Source organism: Brachyhypopomus gauderio, chromosome 2 (genome assembly GCF_052324685.1).
Source record: "Brachyhypopomus gauderio isolate BG-103 chromosome 2, BGAUD_0.2, whole genome shotgun sequence".
Taxonomy (NCBI): domain Eukaryota; kingdom Metazoa; phylum Chordata; class Actinopteri; order Gymnotiformes; family Hypopomidae; genus Brachyhypopomus; species Brachyhypopomus gauderio.
In genome coordinates this window covers 12,900,976-12,925,138 of record NC_135212.1, presented here as the reverse complement: position 1 = coordinate 12,925,138, position 24,163 = coordinate 12,900,976, and the positions used below count along the sequence as shown (strand labels likewise).

The 24,163-nt window shown below is 46.1% G+C and overlaps 2 protein-coding genes and 1 long non-coding RNA gene across 8 annotated transcripts; 2 read left to right on the top strand and 1 right to left on the bottom strand.

Moving 5' to 3' along the window:
- Positions 1 to 1,006: 1,006 nt before the first annotated feature.
- Positions 1,007 to 23,977, bottom strand: LOC143488590 (phosphoribosyl pyrophosphate synthase-associated protein 1). Of its 5 annotated transcripts, none has more exons than XM_076987414.1 (12): positions 23,678 to 23,977; positions 23,226 to 23,278; positions 23,054 to 23,120; positions 22,549 to 22,721; positions 22,354 to 22,469; positions 22,190 to 22,245; positions 21,869 to 22,014; positions 20,807 to 20,845; positions 19,278 to 19,348; positions 18,988 to 19,134; positions 17,940 to 18,051; positions 1,007 to 4,894 (listed from the first exon to the last, which is right to left on the bottom strand). In XM_076987414.1, exons 1-12 carry the CDS (start codon positions 23,758 to 23,760, stop codon positions 4,890 to 4,892), a joined length of 1,068 nt encoding a protein of 355 aa, XP_076843529.1. In that variant the 5' UTR covers positions 23,761 to 23,977; the 3' UTR covers positions 1,007 to 4,889. The 5 variants fall into 5 exon arrangements, with proteins under 5 accessions (XP_076843529.1, XP_076843503.1, XP_076843511.1 ...); XM_076987388.1 differs by lacking the exon at positions 1,007 to 4,894 and adding an exon at positions 16,024 to 17,363; XM_076987396.1 differs by lacking the exons at positions 1,007 to 4,894; positions 20,807 to 20,845 and adding an exon at positions 16,024 to 17,363.
- Positions 7,867 to 8,829, top strand: rasd4 (rasd family member 4). Its single transcript, XM_076987427.1, has one exon. The coding sequence runs from the start codon at positions 8,092 to 8,094 to the stop codon at positions 8,719 to 8,721; it is 630 nt and encodes a 209-aa protein (XP_076843542.1). The 5' UTR covers positions 7,867 to 8,091; the 3' UTR covers positions 8,722 to 8,829.
- On the top strand, positions 15,229 to 20,449 carry LOC143488618 (uncharacterized). Of its 2 annotated transcripts, XR_013124475.1 has the most exons (3): positions 15,229 to 15,287; positions 17,806 to 18,620; positions 18,669 to 20,449. It is a non-coding gene; the product is annotated as an uncharacterized LOC143488618 (long non-coding RNA). The 2 variants fall into 2 exon arrangements; XR_013124474.1 differs by having other exon boundaries at positions 17,806 to 20,449.
- Positions 23,978 to 24,163: the final 186 nt, after the last annotated feature.

Below are 24,163 nucleotides of genomic sequence, written 5' to 3'. Positions count from 1 at the left end.
TGACTGGGGTAAAGTTTGCAGACTCTGTGCTGCTGTTTGTTGTTTTTGTCTGGTTTCACTTATTTTCGCTTCGGGGTGATGACGGCGTAAATGTACAGTCATATTCGTCGTGTTCCCACCGTTATGTTTAAGTTTCGTGTAGCACTTCCGACATACCGTAGTAGTTTTGTCCACGACGCGCTTGCCTTCAGAATCATATTTAACATGAAAACCAAAGTAGTTCCAAACGCCAGATCTGAATGATGGTGGAGGAGCTTCGATTTCAGGTATATTTGAGGCAGTAGCCATATTTCTACGAGCTAGCTTCTCATAGCTCGTCTCACTCAGCCTCCTGAATGCATGTGGGAGGCGCTCAGTGGATCTGCGCTCGACAATGCAGCCTAGGTGTAGGTGGAGTAATCAAACACAGATCCACTGAGCCTTCAACACAGAGCGCATCTTCAGAAGACAAATTGATGAAATCCATTTTTTAAAAGGCTGTATCGTTCGGTACATAGTGCGTTCCGAACCGAGAGCACTGTACCGAACGGTTCGATACGGGTACATGTATTGTTGCACCCCTAGTAGATATGTAGACATTAAACATTGTATTGGTCCAGAGGTTCTTCATCCGCTATGCAAGCAAAGTGCTTGAAGCTCTTTATTTGCACAGCTGTTGAAGGACCTCTGTCCAAAACAACTGGAAACTTTGTGTGCAGTAATAGACAAACATTTGTGGAGTTTGTGTTTGTAGACCCCCAGGAATTTTGAAAATGCACACATTTTGGATGAACACCTAACAAAGGCCTAGATCTAAAAGATCTATCCTCATACTGCATGTTAAACCCTAAATGTGTACACAAAAGAAGTTCATTTATAAATTGATGTTAATTTTATATTACAATTTTATATTACAAACTGTACAGGTAAAAGTAAACTACTGTACTGTACATACATTACTATAACACCTCATTCACAGAGCAAGAAGGAGGCACACACACATGCTGAGAAGAGAGATTTAATATGGGCAAATCCATTGTTATAATCACTACAGCAGTCCAGGGTCAAATTACCAGGTTGTTCAGATAGAGAATGACGAAAGACATGGATTACAGGCTTAGACATACGGCACAGTAAATACCACAATAAATAACACAGAGGAACACCACCCTAAACAGCTGTATATAGAACAAAGGCCAGCAAACAAACAAGGGAAACAAAGGGCTTAAATACCAGATACTAACGAGACACTAAACAGGGAACACCTGAGAAGAATTACATTGGGGCGGGGTTACAGAACACTAGGCATGGAAGACCACGAAGTAAACAGAAGCACATGGAATAAGAAAACAAATATATGTTTATTTATATCTATATATAAAAGTAATTTGTGCAAAAGGAGCCCAGATCAAGTATTGAGTGCATTTACAGTACATACCTTTCAGTAGGCCAACATTTCTAAAAAAAAATATTTTTTCAATTGATCTTCTGAGATTATATCTTAAATTAAAATTTAAAATTAAATTTAAATGATTTTGCATTTTCATTGGTTGTAAGCCATAATCATCAACATTAACAGAAATAAACAATTGAAATTGATTACTGTTTGTCATAAATATATATATGCGTTTAACTTTTCATATTAAATTACTGAAATAAGTACATTTTTGATTATATTCTAATTGTTAGGAACAGTACGTGACCACCCGGATTATTCCATACACCTGCTGCTCACCATTTCACGAATACTTAAGCTTCCCCCTCTCACTTCCGGGTTTGGTTTTTGCATCTGGAAAGCGTCCTTGAGCATCTTGAAAGGCGCTATACAAATGGAACTTATTATTATTATTATTATTGTGAAGTATTGTTGGCATGCCACTTACCAAGCGTTATATCTTCGTGATTGATCTCCTGTGTTCTGACCTCTGCTCTCGTCCCAGACCTCGTTCCCTGCCTAGCCCTTGTGTACTTTCAGCCTTCTGTCTACCCGGCGTGACCGTCCTGACCTTGACTACAGCACCCATACACCACACACGCTCAGCGGAGTTATTCGTCTATTCGAGTACTCTGTATTCACGTCACAAATAAAAACTACCATATTCCGCAATTGGATCCTTGTCTGCCTGGTTGGTTTTGTTACACTAATTTATTGAGATGTACCTGTACATAGAGAAATGTCACAAGGGTTAACAAATGAATAAAATAAATTAATATCACTAATTAATATCCTTTATATGAGTTAACTAAATTATATTTGTAATATCACTAGTATCAGTGCTATTTCTGAAAAATGTGAAAGAGGGCATTACAGTGAATTATATTTACTATAGATCTATAAATGGTTCTCAAATTCTAATGAAAACATTATTGCTCAGGTCAAAGGGTAAGATTTTAAAGTCAGGAGGACTGTTATCCAGGGTGTTTTACAGTCTATAGCTATACCGGAGGTTTATATTGGTGGTCTAAGCTTACCAATTTGTCAGGAGTGTAGGGGGAGTCTGCAGTGAAGCTCCTCTCTGCTCCTCAGTACCTGAGGAAACGTGTTTCCTATTATGAAGCATCGCACCTACTTGGATCACAAGGTTTTTTTACAGCTAGAATTCAGAATGTTAGAGGAGAGAAGAGTATTTTCCCATAATCCCCTCCCCCTGCTCCTGTTTTGGAACAACATTCCAGTCAAGCTTTAGGAAATTCGTTTCCCTGATAGATAAATGGTGCAGATCTTGGGGTTCATGAAGATAAAGGTGAACTGAGACACATGGTGCTGCTTTAAACCTGCTGGTCTCACTAGTTCATACAGGTTTGTCGATGGCAGGACAGATGTTTGCCGGTATCTCAGGAAATCCTTATGTCTGTGCTAAGCAGTCATAGCCGATTCTGATGGAGTCTCTGTTGCACTCTATTAATCATAGCTAACGATCTCGGTTTCTTTTACTGTGTCGAGCTGTACAACTGTCATTCATCTCTACAGATGCAGACGCAGGCTCCACCCTGAAGGAGAGTTTCTTCTTGTCGGCTTGCCGTCCAGCCAAACCACCTCAGAGCCTCCAGCTACACCCAATTTTCTCATTTGCATGTTCCACCTACTCTCCTGCAGAGATCAGAAATGGGTTCCCCTGCTCAGCTTTGATTTCTCTCACAGATCCTCTGTCTTGCTTTCAGGGAGTTTTTCATTGCCACTGTTGCCTTGGCTTGGTCGTTATGGGTCTGGATCTCAATTCGCTGCATACATGATTTATTTAAAGCTGCTTTGTCACACCATGTACTAAAAGGTGGAAACTATCTGTTCTGAAAGTTCTGAGATGTGAGACGCTGCATTTTTCCATAACCAAAGTCTTAAAGTCTCACAGTTTTCTAGAAGCATCTTATTATCTGGTTATAAGACGAAGGGAGAGGGCTTCGGAGTGGCAGGTCTTCTCACGCTCGTGTGCGTTGTGGGAGGCCAGCGTGTCTTCACCAAGCAGACCAAGGTGTGGACGGGGCCCATCTGACCACCACGTCTTCCCCAGGACTTTAGCCACGAGCTTGGGCTCACTCACTGTGACAAAGGGGAGGCGGTTCCATGCCTTTCTGATGTGTCACCAGCATCTCAGGATCACCAGGGAGGCAGACGGAGAGAGAGGAAGATAGAAAGGGGGAGGGAGAGAGAGAGGAAGATAGAGAGGGGGAGGGGTTGTATAAATGAGGTGAGAAGAGACACACTCTGTTCCATGTGGGTTGAGTCACTGTTGGAAGAAAATGAAATACACACCCACTTTCTCTCATTAGACCCACTGCTAACTTAGAATTACATTAATAGTGATGACAGGCAAACCATGAGATACGTCTCAGATCAAACATAACCCAAGTTCACAGTTGGGTAGTAATCAGAGGGGTCATTTTTTTTCCCTAGTGCAAACAATAGGATAGATCATAAGGTCAGTGGCCAGGCGCATGGGTAGATGGATGGAGGCATGGATTAGGCAGGTGGATGGAGGCATGGATTAGGTAGATGGATGGAGGCATGGATTAAGCAGATGGATGGAGGCATGGATTAAGCAGGTGGGTGGAGGCATGGATTAAGCAGGTGGGTGGAGGCATGGATAAGGCAGGTGGGTGGAGGGGTAGAGGCCTGGGAGCGGGCGGGTGTCTGTTCAAAACAATCTCGGTCCATTAAGTCGGTGCTGTTCTTCACACACAGAGCAGACAGAGTGTGACTCACACAGCTCTCATTAACCCAAATAACTGGCAGTTACCTTTACTGCTCTGGGTGAAAGAGAACTGATTCAAGGTAGCTGTTAATCTGGAACAGTGCAGCTGTAGTTGAATGAGTGAGATATTAGACATTTTTATGTAAAAACAAAAATATTAAAAACAAGTAATTGCATTTATGTTTTAACCTCAATGTTTGGTTAGTCTGGATATATAATGGATTTAAGAATATTTTATGCAATATTTATTAACAATGCATGACACTCACATCAAATTCAGTTTCTGTATTTCTAAAGTCAGAAAGACACTGGATGAAACTGGGAAACATTTGTTATGCAGTATATCACTATTACATCTTAGAGGACAAGCACAGTTACGTGACTATACACTATATACTCCATATAGAGCCTTACAGATCAGTGTAAACAGTCAAAGTGGAAGTCAGTCCATTCACAGTGAGATGGAAGATGTGCTGTATTTAAGTTTTCTTTACATGTGCCATTTTAAGCTGTCTTCTCCCTGGGTTCTCCCTATGTTCTCCCTGTGATCCTCTTAGATTTTCCCTGTGGTAACCATGTGTTCTCCTTGTTCTCGCCTTGTGTTCTCCCTGTGTTCTCCCTGGGTTCTCCCTGAGTTCTCCCTGTGTTGTCTCTGGGTTCTCCCTGTTGTCTCCTTGTGTTCTCCCTGGGTTCTCCCTGCCACCTGGGTGCCTATAACAGTTAACCTGGAACCAGGAGAGAGAAAGCTCCTGAGGAACATGGAGGTGATTCTGACTCGTGTTCACACACGTCTCACGTGAGGCTCACAGTCACGACCGCCTCACGGGAAAGACTCAAAGTAAGACACCATGGCCATAACCAACCCATTTTACATCCCATTTGCATGCAGAATTAGTGACTCATGCTGACGCAACTCGTTAAATTACCCCAGGATAAGGTGCAGAGATGCTCCCCCAATGAAATAACTCTTTTCCTATCTATGGCATCAAAACAGATTTTCATGTGCCATATGCAGCAATTCGGTTAATTATATTGCTTTGGAGAGCAGTGGCTATGAGGTTATTACAGTTTCATTTTGAGAAGTGTAATTTGATAGGAGCAATAGCAGTGGAAATTCCACACATAAGCACACAATGTCTTCATGAGCAATGGCTGAATACTTTTGCAGAAAATCTAAATACCTTCCAAACTGAATGTGTATGGTGGATGCAGTCCAAGACGAGTCCAAAACCAGTCCCAAGAACTGAACCCCGATGACAGTCCCATTAGTCAGCTAGTTCTGATACTTACGGTACTAGCCCTCTGACAACCATTATCACAGACCATCCTCTCACCAGTCCTGCTCTACCACATTATCTAAACCTGATCTGAATTACTAACCAAAGTAAAAACAACTATTTGGGAGATCAGGACTATCAGGCCCTAACCAGAGATTTGAATTGGCAGAGTATCTCCTTATTGTCAGAGATACAATCATAGACCAATCCTAACCAGATACTTGTTAAGTGAGCATGGTCTTGTATAAAAATGAATGACCTAGCTGCCTGAAGACAGAAAATGTTCTAGTTACAGCAAGATGACAGGTAACGATAAGAGTGCAAGATACATTCATTCACATGCATCATCATGAAGTTTTTTTTCTAGATTTAAGGACACAGCATGCTTACCTTTGCAAAACATACAGTGACATTTGTTGCAAAAGCTTTATTCATGTGTATTTTGACTTGAATGTAATAAAATACTGAAATAAATTTAAAAAGTACAGAAGAGAAAAAACACTCATGGTTTGGCTCACTCACAAAGACTCTTGAGAGCGGCTGAGGGTGTGTGGATTGAAAGCTTAAGGAAAGAAGGAATGGGGGGTTGAGAAAAGAGGGGGGTTGTGGGAAAAGAGGGGGAATGAGAAAGCTGGGGAGGGCATGTGTAGAGAGAGAGAGAGAGAGAGAGAGAGAGAGAGAGAGAGAGTGAGCACTGATGCTTTAAAATTCTGATGCTTAACGACAAAAGAGCCCTTCAAGATTCAAGGATTTCCCGACTTGACCTGCAATCCTTCAAAATTCAAGATAGATGAAGAAGAGCAGCGAATCCCCAACCAAGAGGATGAAGAGGAGGGCGTGTCTCGTCCTCGACTCTATGGTCTAATTAGAGGATGAAGAGGAGGGCGTGTCTCGTCCTAGACTCTGTCGTCCAATTAGAGGATGTTTGGCATTGCCTTGAGAATAGAGTCTAAATTAAACAAGGCAAGAAGCAGACCATAATAGGAATAGAGATCTATCTGAAGATAGACAATAAAACATAACAAGCTGATAAAGTGATCAGAAATTATTAGATCCTTTAGCTATGAATTATGGGCCTTGAAAAACATACAGGACGTTTTCAGATACAGGCTGCAAACGGTTCTGTCAAACGGCACAGTTCAGACCGAGCAATACGAGCTCAGTTACACAAGTCCCTGATTGCCAGCACCCTGAAAATGTAGCTTCCTGGAGGCTGAATCAGGCACGTTCTTTAAAAGCTGCTGTCTTCTAAAGGCTTGTGTGTTTGGTGGTGGCATCATCTAACCTGTTGGCCTTTATCTGACTGCAGAATAAGATTATAACTCCAGTCCTTCAATTATAAGCCGAAGAGCAGCTGCAGAGATGAGTACAATCAGAAGCAATAGAGAGACTAACACACAGAGCCACACACACACACAGACACACATACACACACACACAGTCCTGAATGCTTAAAAACAGCACATGGTATGAAACCTTCCTCTGTCTTATACATGGACACACACACACACACACACACACACACACACACACACACACACACACACACACACACACACACACACATCCATATGTTTCACAAACGCAGCAGCAAGCTCTATACAGACTGGAAGCTGACAGATCAGCCATACAATGAGGAGAAGTCTGACTGTAATTACCCCAATACAGGGAAGATCTCCAGAGCCTCCTCACATGTCAGCGCATGCTGCAGGCTTCATGCATACAATACACACGTCTAAATATAGACTCTCCTGCCCACACAGCTCTCATTCACAAACAGCATCTGCTCTTCATGAGACTTTAGGTCAACCTCGTTACTTTCACAGGTGTGTTAGGAAACGCATGAACGTATACCAAACACATCGACCTCTGGAGAGAACACATTCATGCTCTACCTATCTGAGCATTACATTAGACAGTCAAGAACAATTTTTATTGACATTTTGTACATTTGACATAAATTGTACATTAACATTTTAATTGTATATATGTTTGTCACTACTAGGTGTATATTTAGAGTATGGTTGTTACTATTTTTGTTATTCATGGGTTTATATAATGTTGCTTTCAGGGAAGCTGGTTCTGGCAGGAAAAAGGGAAAAATTATAAAGCTTTGATAAATTTATAATTTTTTATGAAATTCCAAAATGGTCAACATGTGCAAATCTAAAAAACAAAAAAATGTTTATAATAAATTTGTTATCAATCTGTCTCATTGCAGTGGAACAACCAAGTGGTAATGACAAGAACGGAGCGCTTCTTATGAGAAGGTAGGACATTGTTTCTTATTTGCATACTCATTTTCAATTGGTCACTGAGTTAATAATAAGGAGTGCTGCCTCACAATGATTGGCTGAGAGTTCTAGGTAGGCGTGGAACATCCACGATTGAGAAAATCTATAAATAGGACGTGCAGGCACACAAGACACAGATGCACCTGTCAGATGTGCGTGTTGCACTACTGCTGCTAGTGTCACTGTCTTTCCACATACTCCAGCGTCTACTTAGAACCCTGTTAGTCCCCATAATTACTAAAACGCTGCATTTTCCGACTGAACACACACCAATGTCGCTTTCTGCGAACTTTATTTAAGTTCTAAGTCGAAGGTCTACAGAGGAACTTTTAGGGGTGGAAGAAGAAATTCATGATGTCTGTGGACGTGAATGAGAAGACGGAGGTGCGTCTGGTGTTCATGGGAGCCGCCGGCGTGGGGAAGACCGCCCTGATCCAGCGCTTCCTGCAGGACAGCTTTGAGCCGAAGCACCGTCGCACGGTGGAGGAGCTCCACAGCCGGGAGTACGAGGTGGCCGGCGTCAAGGTGACCGTCCGCATCATGGACACCAGCGGCAGCTACTCCTTCCCCGCCATGCGCAAGCTCTCCATCCAGAACGGCGACGCCTTCGCCCTGGTGTACTCCGTCGACAACCCCGAGTCGCTGGAAGCCGTGAAGAGCTTGCGCGAGGAGATTCTGGAGATCAAGGAGGACAAGTTCACGCCCATCGTGGTGGTGGGCAACAAGGCGGACCGCAAAAGCGAGCGGCAGGTGTCCCCCGAAGACGTGCTGGCCACCGTGGAGCTGGACTGGAACAACTGCTTCCTGGAGGCCTCGGCCAAGGAGAACGCCAATGTGCTGGAGGTGTTCCGTGAGCTGCTCCAGCAGGCCAACCTGCCCAGCCGCCTGAGTCCTGCCCTCTGTCGTCGCAGGGAGACCTTCCCCAAGAACAGCGGAGCGCGCCCGCCCATGAACAAGACCAACAGCTGCACCGTCTCCTAAAGCAAGCGGAAGAGGGACAATGGGGACACAGAGAGGGACAGAGCTGAAGAGGGAGGGGGGGACACAGAGAGGGACAGAGCTGGGGGGACGGGACAGAGCTGGAGAGGGAGGGGGACACAGAGAGGGACAGAGCTGGAGGGGAGGGGGGACACAGAGAGGGACAGAGCTGGAGGGGGAGGGGGGACAGAGAGGGACAGAGCTGGAGGGGAGGGGGGACGCAGAGAGGGACAGAGCTGGAGGGGGAGGGGGGACAGAGCTGGAGGGGAGGGGGGACAGAGAGGGACAGAGCTGGAGGGGGAGGGGGGACACACACAGAAAGGGACAAAGCCAGAGGGGGGGGCACACAGAGGAACAGAGCTGAAGAGGGGGGGCGCACACAGAGGGACAGAGCTAGAGGAGGGGGACACAGAGAGGGACAGAGCTGAAGAGGGGGGGCACACAGAGGGACAAAGCTAGAGGGAGGGGACACAGAGAGGGACAGAGCTGGGGGGAGGGGGGACACAGAGAGGGACAGAGCTGGGGGTAAGTGGGATGTATAAAGCTGTGAAGATTTTAAACGTTCTCCGTTGAGTTCAGACAGCAGGTTCCAAGAGGCTGAGGTTCATAAAGAAGGGAAGTGATTGATGTGGTGGGAGCTGGTGTAAACACTGAGTAAACACTGAATAAAAACTGAGTAAAAACTGCTCTGTGAAGGAAACACAAGACTGCAAGATCATCGTGTGGATCATCATGTGGATTTAAGTTTTACGCCCTGTTAAAATACTGTACAAGTATTCTGGCCATAGGAAAGTGGGGGGACTGTAGCATTATTATGACATTGTGTTAGTATTAATTTGCATGACATCTGCATTGGTTTACAAAGTCATGGCCACAAAAGTACAAAGCCAGAGAGGCTGAGGGTTCGTGATGTTGAGAGCCAGGTTACACACGTGCTTTTCATGGTCTAAAGTCATGCATGTAACTAACACTGCACTTGTTTTGTTACAAATAAATATGTGATAAACTTATTTGACTGAAATTAATAAATTATTATGCATTTGCTTTAAACACATTACGTACTTAAAAAATATTTTTTTTTTGCATATTTGCACAGACAACACTGAACAGTGTTAATTGTGAATCATTGAAACCTAATAAACAGACCAAAAAGTAGGTGAAACTACACCAGGTCTTGTGTTTAAATGTGATGAGCCTGTCTATATTGCAGTGTAAACAGGGAACTGGAAATATAATCTTCACATTCATCTTTACTACAGATCATTCTATAAAATTGGTCCAGTGAAGAGACTGACTCTGCTGCCGTCTAGTGGTGATGCAGCTGCTTCTCACCTTCATCAGTACAAAAGCGCAATTGTACGTCTGTACACCAGGCAAAGCAGAAATCATTATATAGGGAAGCTCATGTTTGCTAAGCAAATGCACACTTTCTCTTCTCTTCAAGTATTATGGCACTACGTAAACTGAATGGCCGTTTCAATGAAAACCCGGAGGACAACTGCTTGTACAAAAGTAGAATATTGCACTCTTATTAGGACTATTGCCCACAAGCGCAGGTCAAGTGCCTATGAATTTAAAATAAATCTGCATTTGTTATGAAAACAGATACCTGTTGAAACCAGTTTCCTTAGTAAAAATTGTCAAGTCCAAAATTTCATGCATCCTACGTAGCTCATGTGAATCTAACACATACTACATTTTAACATTATATACACCATATTCCAAATTATTATGCCAATTGTATTCAAGTACCAAGGTCATATTTTGTTTTTACATTAAACTCATAGATGGTATTGTATCTCAAGGCTCTTTGGATCAATGAAATTAATCTTGGACACCTGTGATAAATAGTTGCCCAGGTGAGCCCAATTAAAGGAAAACCACTTAAGAAGGATGTTCCAAATTATTAAGCAGGCCAGAGGTTTCAAGTGATATGGGAAAGAGGATCTTTCTGCTGCCAAAAAGTGTCAAATATTGCAGTGCCTTAGACAAGGTGTGGAAAATTAGATATTTCACAAAAACTGATGTGTGATCGTTGTACTGTGAGAGATTTGTGGCTGATTCAGAACACAGATGGGTTCATGCAGATAAAGGCATAATGAGGAATGTTTCTGCCAGACCAATTCATCGGATTAAGAGAGCAGCTGCTAAAATGAATGCTGTGCAGCCCTGGATGGTCCAGATGGAGGGGTGATGGTTGGTGGATGGAGGGGTGACGGTTGGTGGATGGAGGGGTGACGGTTGGTGGATGGAGGGGTGACGGTTGGTGGATGGAGGGGTGACGGTTGGTGGATGGAGGGGTGACGGTTGGTGGATGGATGAATGACGGTTGGTGGATGGAGGGGTGACGGTTGGTGGATGGAGGGGTGACGGTTGGTGGATGGAGGGGTGACGGTTGGTGGATGGAGGGGTGACGGTTGGTGGATGGAGGGGTGACGGTTGGTGGATGGAGGGGTGACGGTTGGTGGATGGAGGGGTGACGGTTGGTGGATGGATGAATGACGGTTGGTGGATGGAGGGGTGACGGTTGGTGGATGGAGGGGTGACGGTTGGTGGATGGAGGGGTGATGGTTGGTGGATGGAGGGGTGATGGTTGGTGGATGGAGGGGTGACGGTTGGTGGATGGAGGGGTGACGGTTGGTGGATGGATGAATGACGGTTGGTGGATGGAGGGGTGACGGTTGGTGGATGGAGGGGTGACGGTTGGTGGATGGAGGGGTGATGGTTGGTGGATGGAGGGGTGACGGTTGGTGGATGGAGGGGTGACGGTTGGTGGATGGAGGGGTGACGGTTGGTGGATGGAGGGGTGACGGTTGGTGGATGGATGAATGACGGTTGGTGGATGGAGGGGTGACGGTTGGTGGATGGAGGGGTGACGGTTGGTGGATGGATGAATGACGGTTGGTGGATGGAGGGGTGACGGTTGGTGGATGGAGGGGTGACGGTTGGTGGATGGAGGGGTGACGGTTGGTGGATGGAGGGGTGACGGTTGGTGGATGGAGGGGTGACGGTTGGTGGATGGAGGGGTGACGGTTGGTGGATGGAGGGGTGACGGTTGGTGGATGGAGGGGTGACGGTTGGTGGATGGAGGGGTGACGGTTGGTGGATGGAGGGGTGACGGTTGGTGGATGGAGGGGTGACGGTTGGTGGATGGATGAATGACGGTTGGTGGATGGAGGGGTGACGGTTGGTGGATGGAGGGGTGACGGTTGGTGGATGGAGGGGTGACGGTTGGTGGATGGAGGGGTGACGGTTGGTGGATGGAGGGGTGACGGTTGGTGGATGGATGAATGACGGTTGGTGGATGGAGGGGTGACGGTTGGTGGATGGAGGGGTGACGGTTGGTGGATGGAGGGGTGACGGTTGGTGGATGGAGGGGTGACGGTTGGTGGATGGAGGGGTGACGGTTGGTGGATGGAGGGGTGACGGTTGGTGGATGGATGAATGACGGTTGGTGGATGGAGGGGTGACGGTTGGTGGATGGAGGGGTGACGGTTGGTGGATGGAGGGGTGACGGTTGGTGGATGGAGGGGTGACGGTTGGTGGATGGAGGGGTGACGGTTGGTGGATGGAGGGGTGACGGTTGGTGGATGGAGGGGTGACGGTTGGTGGATGGATGAATGACGGTTGGTGGATGGAGGGGTGACGGTTGGTGGATGGAGGGGTGACGGTTGGTGGATGGAGGGGTGACGGTTGGTGGATGGATGAATGACGGTTGGTGGATGGAGGGGTGACGGTTGGTGGATGGAGGGGTGACGGTTGGTGGATGGAGGGGTGACGGTTGGTGGATGGAGGGGTGACGGTTGGTGGATGGAGGGGTGACGGTTGGTGGATGGATGAATGACGGTTGGTGGATGGAGGGGTGACGGTTGGTGGATGGAGGGGTGACGGTTGGTGGATGGAGGGGTGACGGTTGGTGGATGGAGGGGTGACGGTTGGTGGATGGATGAATGACGGTTGGTGGATGGAGGGGTGACGGTTGGTGGATGGAGGGGTGACGGTTGGTGGATGGAGGGGTGACGGTTGGTGGATGGAGGGGTGACGGTTGGTGGATGGAGGGGTGACGGTTGGTGGATGGAGGGGTGACGGTTGGTGGATGGATGAATGACGGTTGGTGGATGGAGGGGTGACGGTTGGTGGATGGAGGGGTGACGGTTGGTGGATGGAGGGGTGACGGTTGGTGGATGGAGGGGTGACGGTTGGTGGATGGAGGGGTGACGGTTGGTGGATGGAGGGGTGACGGTTGGTGGATGGAGGGGTGACGGTTGGTGGATGGATGAATGACGGTTGGTGGATGGAGGGGTGACGGTTGGTGGATGGAGGGGTGACGGTTGGTGGATGGAGGGGTGACGGTTGGTGGATGGAGGGGTGACGGTTGGTGGATGGAGGGGTGACGGTTGGTGGATGGAGGGGTGACGGTTGGTGGATGGAGGGGTGACGGTTGGTGGATGGATGAATGACGGTTGGTGGATGGAGGGGTGACGGTTGGTGGATGGAGGGGTGACGGTTGGTGGATGGAGGGGTGACGGTTGGTGGATGGAGGGGTGACGGTTGGTGGATGGAGGGGTGACGGTTGGTGGATGGAGGGGTGACGGTTGGTGGATGGATGAATGACGGTTGGTGGATGGAGGGGTGACGGTTGGTGGATGGAGGGGTGACGGTTGGTGGATGGATGAATGACGGTTGGTGGATGGATGAATGACGGTTGGTGGATGGAGGGGTGACGGTTGGTGGATGGAGGGGTGACGGTTGGTGGATGGAGGGGTGACGGTTGGTGGATGGAGGGGTGACGGTTGGTGGATGGAGGGGTGACGGTTGGTGGATGGAGGGGTGACGGTTGGTGGATGGATGAATGACGGTTGGTGGATGGAGGGGTGACGGTTGGTGGATGGAGGGGTGACGGTTGGTGGATGGAGGGGTGACGGTTGGTGGATGGAGGGGTGACGGTTGGTGGATGGAGGGGTGACGGTTGGTGGATGGAGGGGTGACGGTTGGTGGATGGATGAATGACGGTTGGTGGATGGATGAATGACGGTTGGTGGATGGAGGGGTGACGGTTGGTGGATGGAGGGGTGACGGTTGGTGGATGGAGGGGTGACGGTTGGTGGATGGAGGGGTGACGGTTGGTGGATGGAGGGGTGACGGTTGGTGGATGGAGGGGTGACGGTTGGTGGATGGAGGGGTGACGGTTGGTGGATGGAGGGGTGACGGTTGGTGGATGGAGGGGTGACGGTTGGTGGATGGAGGGGTGACGGTTGGTGGATGGATGAATGACGGTTGGTGGATGGAGGGGTGACGGTTGGTGGATGGAGGGGTGACGGTTGGTGGATGGAGGGGTGACGGTTGGTGGATGGAGGGGTGACGGTTGGTGGATGGAGGGGTGACGGTTGGTGGATGGAGGGGTGACGGTTGGTGGATGGATGAATGACGGTTGGTGGATGGAGGGGTGACGGTTGGTGGATGGAGGGGTGACGGTTGGTGGATGGAGGGGTGACGGTTGGTGGATGGAGGGGTGACGGTTGGTGGATGGAGGGGTGACGGTTGGTGGATGGAGGGGTGACGGTTGGTGGATGGATGAATGACGGTTGGTGGATGGATGAATGACGGTTGGTGGATGGAGGGGTGACGGTTGGTGGATGGAGGGGTGACGGTTGGTGGATGGATGAATGACGGTTGGTGGATGGAGGGGTGACGGTTGGTGGATGGAGGGGTGACGGTTGGTGGATGGAGGGGTGACGGTTGGTGGATGGAGGGGTGACGGTTGGTGGATGGAGGGGTGACGGTTGGTGGATGGATGGGTGACGGTTGGTAGATGGATGGGTGATGGTTGGTGGATGGCCACCACGTCCCAAAGAGGCTGCGATGTCACCAAGGAGGTGGCAGAATCGTGTTTTGGGCCAGAATCATGTGGAGTGAGTTGGTAGGCCCCTGAAGGTGTGAAAATGACCTTGGCAAAGTATAGACTTTCTGCCTTTCCACTTTCTTCCATGGTACAAAAAGAACCGTGCCTTCTGTAGCAAAATCATCTTCATGCATGACAATGCTCCATCTCATGCTGCAAAGAATACCTCTGTGTCATTTGCTGCTATGGGCATAAAATGAGAGAAACTCGTGGTGTGGCCCCCATCCTCCCCCGACCTCCACTATACTGAGAACCTTTGGAATGTCCTCAAGCAAAAGATCTATGAGGGTGGGATGTTGTTCATACCAAAACAGTAGCTCTGTGAGCCTATTCTGACATCCTGCAAAGAAATTCAAGCAGAAACTCGCCAAAAACTCCCCAAGTTTGATGGATTGAAAAGGTGATTGAAACCACAGTGAGCAGCCTTCTGCCAGACTGGATCATGGGATGTAGCCTATTCCAGACTCTCTACAGTCCGACACACAAACTTTGTGTGTAATTTCCTCTTTTGAGAAACAAGGTGTATTGTTTCTCTGAGCTCAAAGAGGAAGTGACATGAGAAGGTGTGCACTAGTTCCTCTTCACAGAAAGGCTAAAGCACAGGACCGCTTGTCTTTTGCATATACCACACATCGAAACCGAACCCTCGCACTTTTGATACACTGAGGTGAGTCACCATCAAAATGTACCTGATAAAATTGATTAAATCATGAGTGTCTTAAAATATGTTTCAGAAAATTTAACATTTATGCTACACCCTTTAGATTAAATGGGATAATAATTCATTGTAGGGCTTGTTTAACCCTTCCAATGAAGTTTGACTGTCACTGTCTAGCCCTGGGGCAGCATAGCAGAATACTACTGAAGAATCTACATGCTCCTTATCCAGATCCACTTAGGAAGAAACATTTTAATTGTCTTGTGAGTTGAACCATGTTGAAGTATGTAGGAGGAAAAACGTCCTACAGTAGTTTGATAGTACTGATTTAGAATAAATGATACTCGTTCAGAACAGCTGAGGTGAATGGATGTCTCAGCCCCTGGACTTGGTCTACGCTCCTCAGTGTCATTTGAGTTACCCTGAGGAGTTCTGAACAAGAACAGGGTCTGTGACCAACTCAAGTGAGCGATCTGAATTAGATCTGGTTTGATGAAGCAAGATATGGATTTAAAGGAAATCACATTTTTGAAAATGAGGCATTGATGAGTTTTGAAGATTAGGAAATTTTAGAATTACAGTCTGCATGAACAACCACTATTATATCTGCTGTAGTACAGGGCACTCCTAGTGAATGAGATCACTCACGCACGGAAGCTGTGGGTTTACAATACAGAACAATAGCTCATTTGACTATTACATTTGAAGTAGTCAGTTGATTCATATTTAACTCAAACAAAGCAAATAAATTCACAACTTTATTTACAAAAATATGACTGCAAATCAAAAGCGGTAACATACATCACGAGAAATCAGTGGTTCCAACATTTTCAGAAAATAATTAAATATGGCTCGGAATGCGGTCGCCATAGCAACCACCGTTGCTCTCGTGGAGACGTGCGGGTAAACTCTAACGCCAAACACGTACTGTACTGTACTGTCCGGCTTATTGGCACCTGTCATGATACAATTAAAAATACGAAGTGGACGTGGAAGGAGAGGTGTGGAGAGACCTGAGTCCACACGTGCACAGGAAGTCACAAGCTCATACTGACAGCAATTAGTAATTAACACACGAACAATCAATGAACACTTGAGCTGCACCTCGGTGAGCTCAAAAACTTCAGAAATACACTGGGCGTTTAGCAGTTATTCACTTTCTACTTCAACATGCTGTTGTTAGTCATGGTGAAATCTCATGAAGGAACAGTTCAGCAAAGCAATAATTATTCACCCAATTTCTCACTTAAACGGGCCGAATGCAGTCTATGAGCCAAGATACGGTTGACCTCTTACGGTTCCTTTATCTTAGTACCTGCGCACTCTTAAGAGCCATCTGTGATACAGGCTTACTGGCTCATCAATACATCACTGCAATGTTTGATGTACAGAATGACCCATACCTGCTTCACACCAGTAGCTTACTGTGATGAACATTATGGATATTTTATATGCAAGATATTTTAGTGTGCTGCTAACTAGCAAGATTAGCCTGATATTTCCAGTGTCAATTGTTGTCTTGACTGTATTTCTGGCAAGTGAAGAATTGTGGGGTTTTTAGCAATATGTCCCTTGAAGGATTTTAATACCTGGATCAGTTACCAGGTGTGGAATAAACAGGTTAACTCCTGTCGGGGGACTGCACTGCTTTATGTCAAAAAATTCAATTAACATCCTGTGCAGCAGTCACAGTGCAACCTTCTGACATGAACGCTAACTAAAGCATTCAGTAATGCAGAGGTCAGTCTCATTCACAAAGCATGAGCACCAGCTACATTAACTGACCTCATACTATAAGTGTTTCTTTCTGAAAACCTAGAACATATACTACACCACCACACAACAGAAGACCAGATGGCCAGACAGGAGACATGAAGAATCTAAAACAATATGGAGTTGTGTTGTCTTATCTGTCCACATCTGTGGTCCAGCTGGTTCAGTCAACAGGTTTAGCGCATTTAGAACGGGCTGTTGCTAATGGACACACTGAAAATAACGCAGGACCACAAGCATGCAGCTTCTCTTCATGTCCACCAGTCTTCTCTACCAACGTCAGTTCAGACTCAAAGACTTCAAATTGGCAGCCTAGTCAAGCAAATATCACATGGACAATACAGCATACAATTAATGGATGGAATATAGAAGTGCAAATGAGTGAAGCAACATTCAGATCTCTTACATACATGAATCACAAACATTCAGATCTCTTGCATACATGAATCACAAACATTCAGATATCTTGCATACATGAATCACAAACATTCAGATCTCTTGCGTACACGAATCCCAAACATCCATATTTCTTGCATACATGTGTTGCCTACATTCAGATCTTGTGCATATATGCATCACTGTTGCAGCAAGGCACAACTACATTGCTTAACTGACCACAAAATCAACCAGAAATATTCCATAATCTGAACTGTAAAGTCTGCCTTTCTGATTTTTAACCTCACTTCATGTACTTCTATTGAGACTAATTATTTAAATATGTTAACTTCATTGTCTTAAATAATTGGGTGTTTAGGGCACTTGGCACATGCGGAAGGGGGTGTCGCCGTTCCAACTCCAAACACGGCTGCCGTTGAGGGCGAGCCGGACGTCGGGCGACGCCTCAGTCGTCCACGGCGATGTTGCGGAACAGGTACGCCATAGACTCGCCATTGTGGATGCGGCGGATGGCCTCGGCCAGGATCATGCTGACGTCCACCGTCTTAATCTTGGGACACTGCAGCTTCTGGACTTCGTGGGGGACGGTGTTGGTGACCACCACCTGTGAGGAGGGACAGACACGCAGCTCACCAACTGGGCAAAACGCCTTCGGAAGCCTGGGAATGCATCCACTTCTACGTGGCAATAGTAAAACTGTTTTTATTAAGCGGTATCACGTAAAACTAGCGTCAGCTCTATCGGTTTTCTGCCCTTCTATTACTGTTTTCCCCTCAGGTATGCATCGATCAACTTGTAAGTATTTGCAGGGTATCTGCACATTTTTAAATCTCAAATTCAGTGACTTTTAAGACCTTTTTAATACCTCTCACAAGAAAAAATAACACTATTACTGGGGATGCAGGTGTGTTCCACATCGTTGACGGGGGGGATTGCTGGCGAACGAGAATTGTTGACCGGGGGGGTTGGGGGTTGGCGAACGAAAATTGTTGACGTTGTTGAGGCCGTATACTCCAACGCTAGGAATCTAGCACGAGGACCCTGGAGCGGTTGCATGGTCCTAGCGCTAGATTCGGCAAAGTTCACATCGCGCCAGAACAACTGAACAACACACACTTATAATAATTTAATGCCTCCCCTCATAAAATTCCAGACATTTTAAGACATTTTTAGGCCTTGAATATGGAAAACTAAATTTAAGACATTTTAAGACTTTTTAAGGACCCGCGGGTACCCTGATTTGGACAAAGACAAACATTTGTTTGGCCTCTTTTTTACAGTAAAGTGGACGCAAAATGAAAGGATGTCAGATTTCATTCAAGGGTATTTCCTGTGTGAACCATCCAGTAATCACAGCACATTGATGACAAGACAGAACAGTGATCAAGGTCCCTAAGTCCCGTTACGCGTCTGTAACGATCTCATTTATATTGTTTAGGCTGGAGACCAATGCAACAGTCATTTAGCTGATCTCAGCTTACGGTACGTAGTTCTGTGTGTTGACGAGTCCCGGGCAATGCAAGTGGCATCGGGAACCCACCTCGTCTATGGCGGACTCCTCGATGAGGCGTGGAGCGTCAGCAGACAGCAGCCCGTGGGTGGCCATGATGTAGATTTTATAGGCCCCTCTCTCCTTCAGTATCTCTGCAGCTGCCACAAAGTCCTCCACGTCATCTATGATGTCATCCTGCAAGCATGCTAGCATTAGCTCAAATCACTTCCTATGGAGATGCACAAGCCATGATTTGTGATGTTAAAAGCAAGAATCGTTTCAGTGTCTGCTGTGGTACCAAAACTGTTAATGTATAAATCAAGAACTCCATTCCTTACAACAATAATAGCGATGCGTCCTCCCACGTCCCCAACGACTGTGATGGGTGGTTTCTCCTTAGCCATCATTACTATAAACAGAAGTTGCAGCTGGTAAGTCATAAACCTGTCACAGAAGCTTCTGAAGAGGGACCCTTACGCCAGTCGGGCTCTTCTGTTAATGTAGACCGGGTAAGATGGGTTCAAATTCATATAATAAGCAAAACAATCCCTAGTGATCGTTAAATGACAAATGAGTCATGGGAAGAGTCATGCAAGCTATAGATGGTTTTGCTCTTTAAGTCTTTCCCCATTTTACCCCACCTACAAGTTCCAGTTTGCAATGGCAAACTCATTGCAGCACATGCCATGCAGAAACAAAAGCATCTTGTCTTGCCCAACATACCCAATCATGAGGTAGAACCTCGGAGAGGTTTCAGACAAGCTGCCCTGACTACACACGTAGCAGCCCTGTCCTGGCAGGACTGCAGTAGCGTGGGAGAGGACCAAGACTGCCTGGCTGCTCATTCAACAGCCTGGTATTCAGAGGGAAGGCAATACGCTCACATACTCCTGCATATGCTCTCACAAGGAGCAGCTCTGAAGGCTTAACCAGAGTTCAACGTGCTCTCAACACGTGCCTTTCATCTACAGAGGAAAACACACACTGTAATAGTATTGTGTATGCTATTACTAACTTATAGTAAGGTATGGGTTATACTCCCTTCATTCTGAGCTGCACTCAATCAACCAAGTTTTCGATTCTGCCACTCTCAAATGAAAAGATAAAAAGCTACCTCTGTGGCGCATGGTTAGGAACACAAACTTAAGCTGCCAGTGACAATCCGTTGGACAGTTTGTTTGGATCCACAGTGCCAGATTCTACAATGTGAACGGACTTTAGAAAGGCAAACAACACACACCCACACTGTCAAACATCCAGTATATATTAATGTTTGTGTATTAACGGAGATCTAGAGGTATTTTAGTCTGCATCCTGTCCAGTGGTACAGATAAGACCAACACAACGTGTGGTTTATAAGCTGCCTTTGTTCTGAGACCGTAACTAAGATTTATCCGGTTCTTTACTCAAGGTCGTGTGTTTCCAAGACCTGACAGAGGCCTCGACAAGCAGCTACCAGACTGCTTTAAAAGTCTAGTGGACAGAGTTATTCAGGAACAGGTTAAGATGTGTTGACTGGCAAAATGGGCTCTGATCAAATGGAGTGCATGTATACATCTCAGACAGATATTTTACAGGGACTACGAATATTCAGGAAAAAGCACATCAGGTGAGGTCTGTCAGTCCTGCACGCAAGCACTCCGAACATCCGCGCAGTTATGACAGCTGGCGGTCTTCATACTCTTAAATAGGGTTGGCTTTAGAAAGTTGAAGGATCTTGCAACAGACGGCTACAGTCGGAGTGAGAAGGTTCGAGTCAGAGTGCTTCCTGCAGGAGCCGAGAGCCTCGGGAACGCCATGCACACACGAGAGCCTTTTGGGTGCGGTGACCGCTGGGATCAGAAGCAGAGAGAGTTAACAGGCGTACTTGGGAGTTCTATGCCTGGAAACGGAGCTTGCTGCTTGCCTATTACCAACAAATAAACACCACATTAAACAACATCCACATACAACTCATAAAACACAGAGAAATGAGAGAAGGGACTTCAACAACCCTCAGGATTCACCCAGATATAAGCTGAAAAGGCACAATACATGCTGACTGTCATCACTGAATTGTAGATACATAATTTATATTGTCAATAATTTTTTTTACATTTTTAAATGTTCCATGAAATGGATCCATTTACTATCTATACATGTACATGTATACATATATAAAAAAAATCTATATGAAGTTTTGTTTGTCAGTTTATTGGGCCCATCATAGGGCCCAGTATCCATAGGTCAAATATCATGTAAAATTCCTGTACACCTCTACGTTCACAGGTAGTCTCTATACCTGTACAGTGGCTCTATAGGCACAGGTACATTCTCTACACCTGTACAGTGGCTCTATAGGCACAGGTACATTCTCTACACCTGTACAGTGGATCTACAGGCACAGTGGTGCCAAGATGTGCAAGCAAGGTCTTCTAAAGTGGTCTTTGAGTTTAGACTAAAAATGTTTTATCAAATCTCCAGCTTAAAGAGTCTTAAGAGACAGCTCTATCACACTAACTTATGGCTCTGAATATCCTCCCTGAGGATTGTTAAAAGTCCCCATGAGATATACAAAACACACAAATGAAAACAGAATTAAGTGGAATAAATATCTGTCGAGTCATGTTAATTACACAATATGGACACAGGAATCATTTGGAAAGACCTGCTTATAATTACCGTATTTGTTCTGAACTCAACAAAAAGAGGCCAAATCTTAGAGCCTGAACTGAACAGATCAACTGAACATAAGAAAATAACTAAAGCTACCTTAAAATCCGACATGCAACAAGAGATCTAGGTGTAGTGAGCACCCGACAGCTTGCGAGTGCTGCAGTGCATAGTTAACCAGTGGGAGTTTGGTGGTTAAAGGATGTGGGCCTATACTGAGGACTCTGTGAGTGCGTGATGGTCTGCTCAGACTGTGGGGAGCAGTGACTGGTCTTACACGGCAGCTCCAGACCGGGGTGGCCGGAGGTGTTGCGCACGCAGGGGGGAGAGTGTCGGCCGTCGGCCATGTCAGACTCGGCACGCTGGGCCTCCCCATGGATGACGGCCAGACCCAGACGCAGGCGCTCGGCATAGGACTGAGCCCTGTGGGGACCACGCACACACATTTACAAGCACACAAACACACAGCAATGCCTGGTCTCAAATACAAGATGATGAAATACATGGTCAAACACATTGTCATTCATTAAAACACAAGGGCTCATAAAACTAGATACTTATAGTTTCAAGTCAGGTTGAGGAAACGCGACATCAATACCTTTTTGCAGCAGAGGGGGACTTTGCAACAATGATGGCGTTTCTGTAATCAGGAACCTGAAAGAAAACACAGAAAATATTCTAAAAAATCTCACAACAGCCTCAGTGGCCAGAGATTTGACCCAGAGTGGGGTTCACACACTAGGAGGGGGAGACGTCACCCACCTCTTCTTGAATATATTGTGTAAGAAACGGAGAGGCGCGCAGGTTGTCAACGGGGAAGCTGAAGAAACCCTGGATCTCTTTCTGATGCAGGTCCATGGTGATGATGTGAGTTAAACCTGATGGACGGGTTGTTAGTGCTTGTTAGTGCTCACCTCATGCATCTTATACCCCAACGCCATAATAATCAAGTGATACCTGCTTTGGCCAGCATAGACGCCAGTAGTTTGGACACGATGGAGCCCCTCTTCCTCATCTTGCACTGTTTACTGTAGGGGAAGTACGGGATGACACCGATGATATTGTTGGCACAGGAGGTCTTGAGTGCGTACACCATTACCAGAAGCTCCATGATGGCCGTGTTGACATCTCTGAGAGACACACATATTCAACCACGCTTTAGTTTCAGACCAGAGGCATCATGAAAGCAGCAAAGCAACGGCAACAAGCTGCTTCAGCAGGCAGTAGTCGCGATCACGTTACACTTCGATTTGTGAGAGCGGCCCTCAAGAGGTCACGGAGGCAGGATTTTGAGTTTTCAAAACAAATTGAGCAAGCACACACTGCAAAAATGCTGTTTGGTAAAGAGCTCAGACAGATGAAAAGCCCACTTGTTAACTAGGGTAATTGTTTTAGTTTAATACATAATCGTGCCTCATTTGAAGACTGGCACACTGTTACCATGTTTAAAAATCTGCATTACCTGGGAATGGTTTGAATGATGAAGATTGTTTGGCCTCTGACAGACTCTTTGACATCGATTCTGGTCTCTGTCATTTTAAAGGGAATAAATCACAGTGAACTAACATCACTTTTCATTAGTTTAGGAATATGGTCGTCTACCCTCTTAATTCGGCAAGATGCAGCAGTTTCACCTCTGTTAGACTCCTGGTAAACGACAGATTTGCCCAACTCCACTCCAAGGCGCCTAGAAAGTCAAGAAGAAAACCTGCATGAACCAAGGTGCAAAAAAACCCAAACTAAACCGTGTTCACGTACCTCAGCTGTTGCAACTGGAAGATTTGGCAAAATAACGTCTTCCCATGGATCAAACCAGTCAATGGATCATTAGAGCTTCCAGTTTGTAATTACTGTCATTGATCCATATATTTGTAGTAAACTAAGACGTTAATGACACACATCAGATGGGCAGCTATCAGACTAACTGCCCATCTGACTCTCCAGTTAGTCACCCAACTCCCCCATAGACCTCCACACAGCTGCATAACAGTTGTGAACTACATAAACAGCTCAGACCCGTATGAACACTGTCTAATACTGGGAGTTGAGCACATTAGTGAGTAAATATGTCCTTGTACACACGTACTCGGTGATCTTCTTGGCCAGCTGGGTGCAGGCGGCGGTGGAGTTGGCGGAGAAGACCCGGTACCCGCTCTTAGGAACATTCATGGTCAATAGCGTGGAGGTGTCGCCGCAGAGACTCCGTCTGGTCGCTGACTACGGATCGGCTTTTAGGAAAACACCTGTAAATATGAAGACTCCAGTGCCTAAATATGTAGTGAAAAACCTAAAAGAAAAAAGAAAAGGCTAACGTAATTAGCAACGATAGTATATAAACACTAGACGACGGCGAGTTTGTTTCTGAGTAACGGTTAGCTTGTTCTTCCTCGAGAATTACAGTAACGCGAAATTCAATAAATTCTTGTAGCGCCACCTGATGGTTTGGAGGTATCAGAAAATATTGAAATTGTAGAAATACAAAAATATTGACTCAACTATATCACAAAAAAGTTTATTTAATCTTTGTGGCAAATAAAACGTTTTAATAATGCTTGAATGCAATGATTATGGA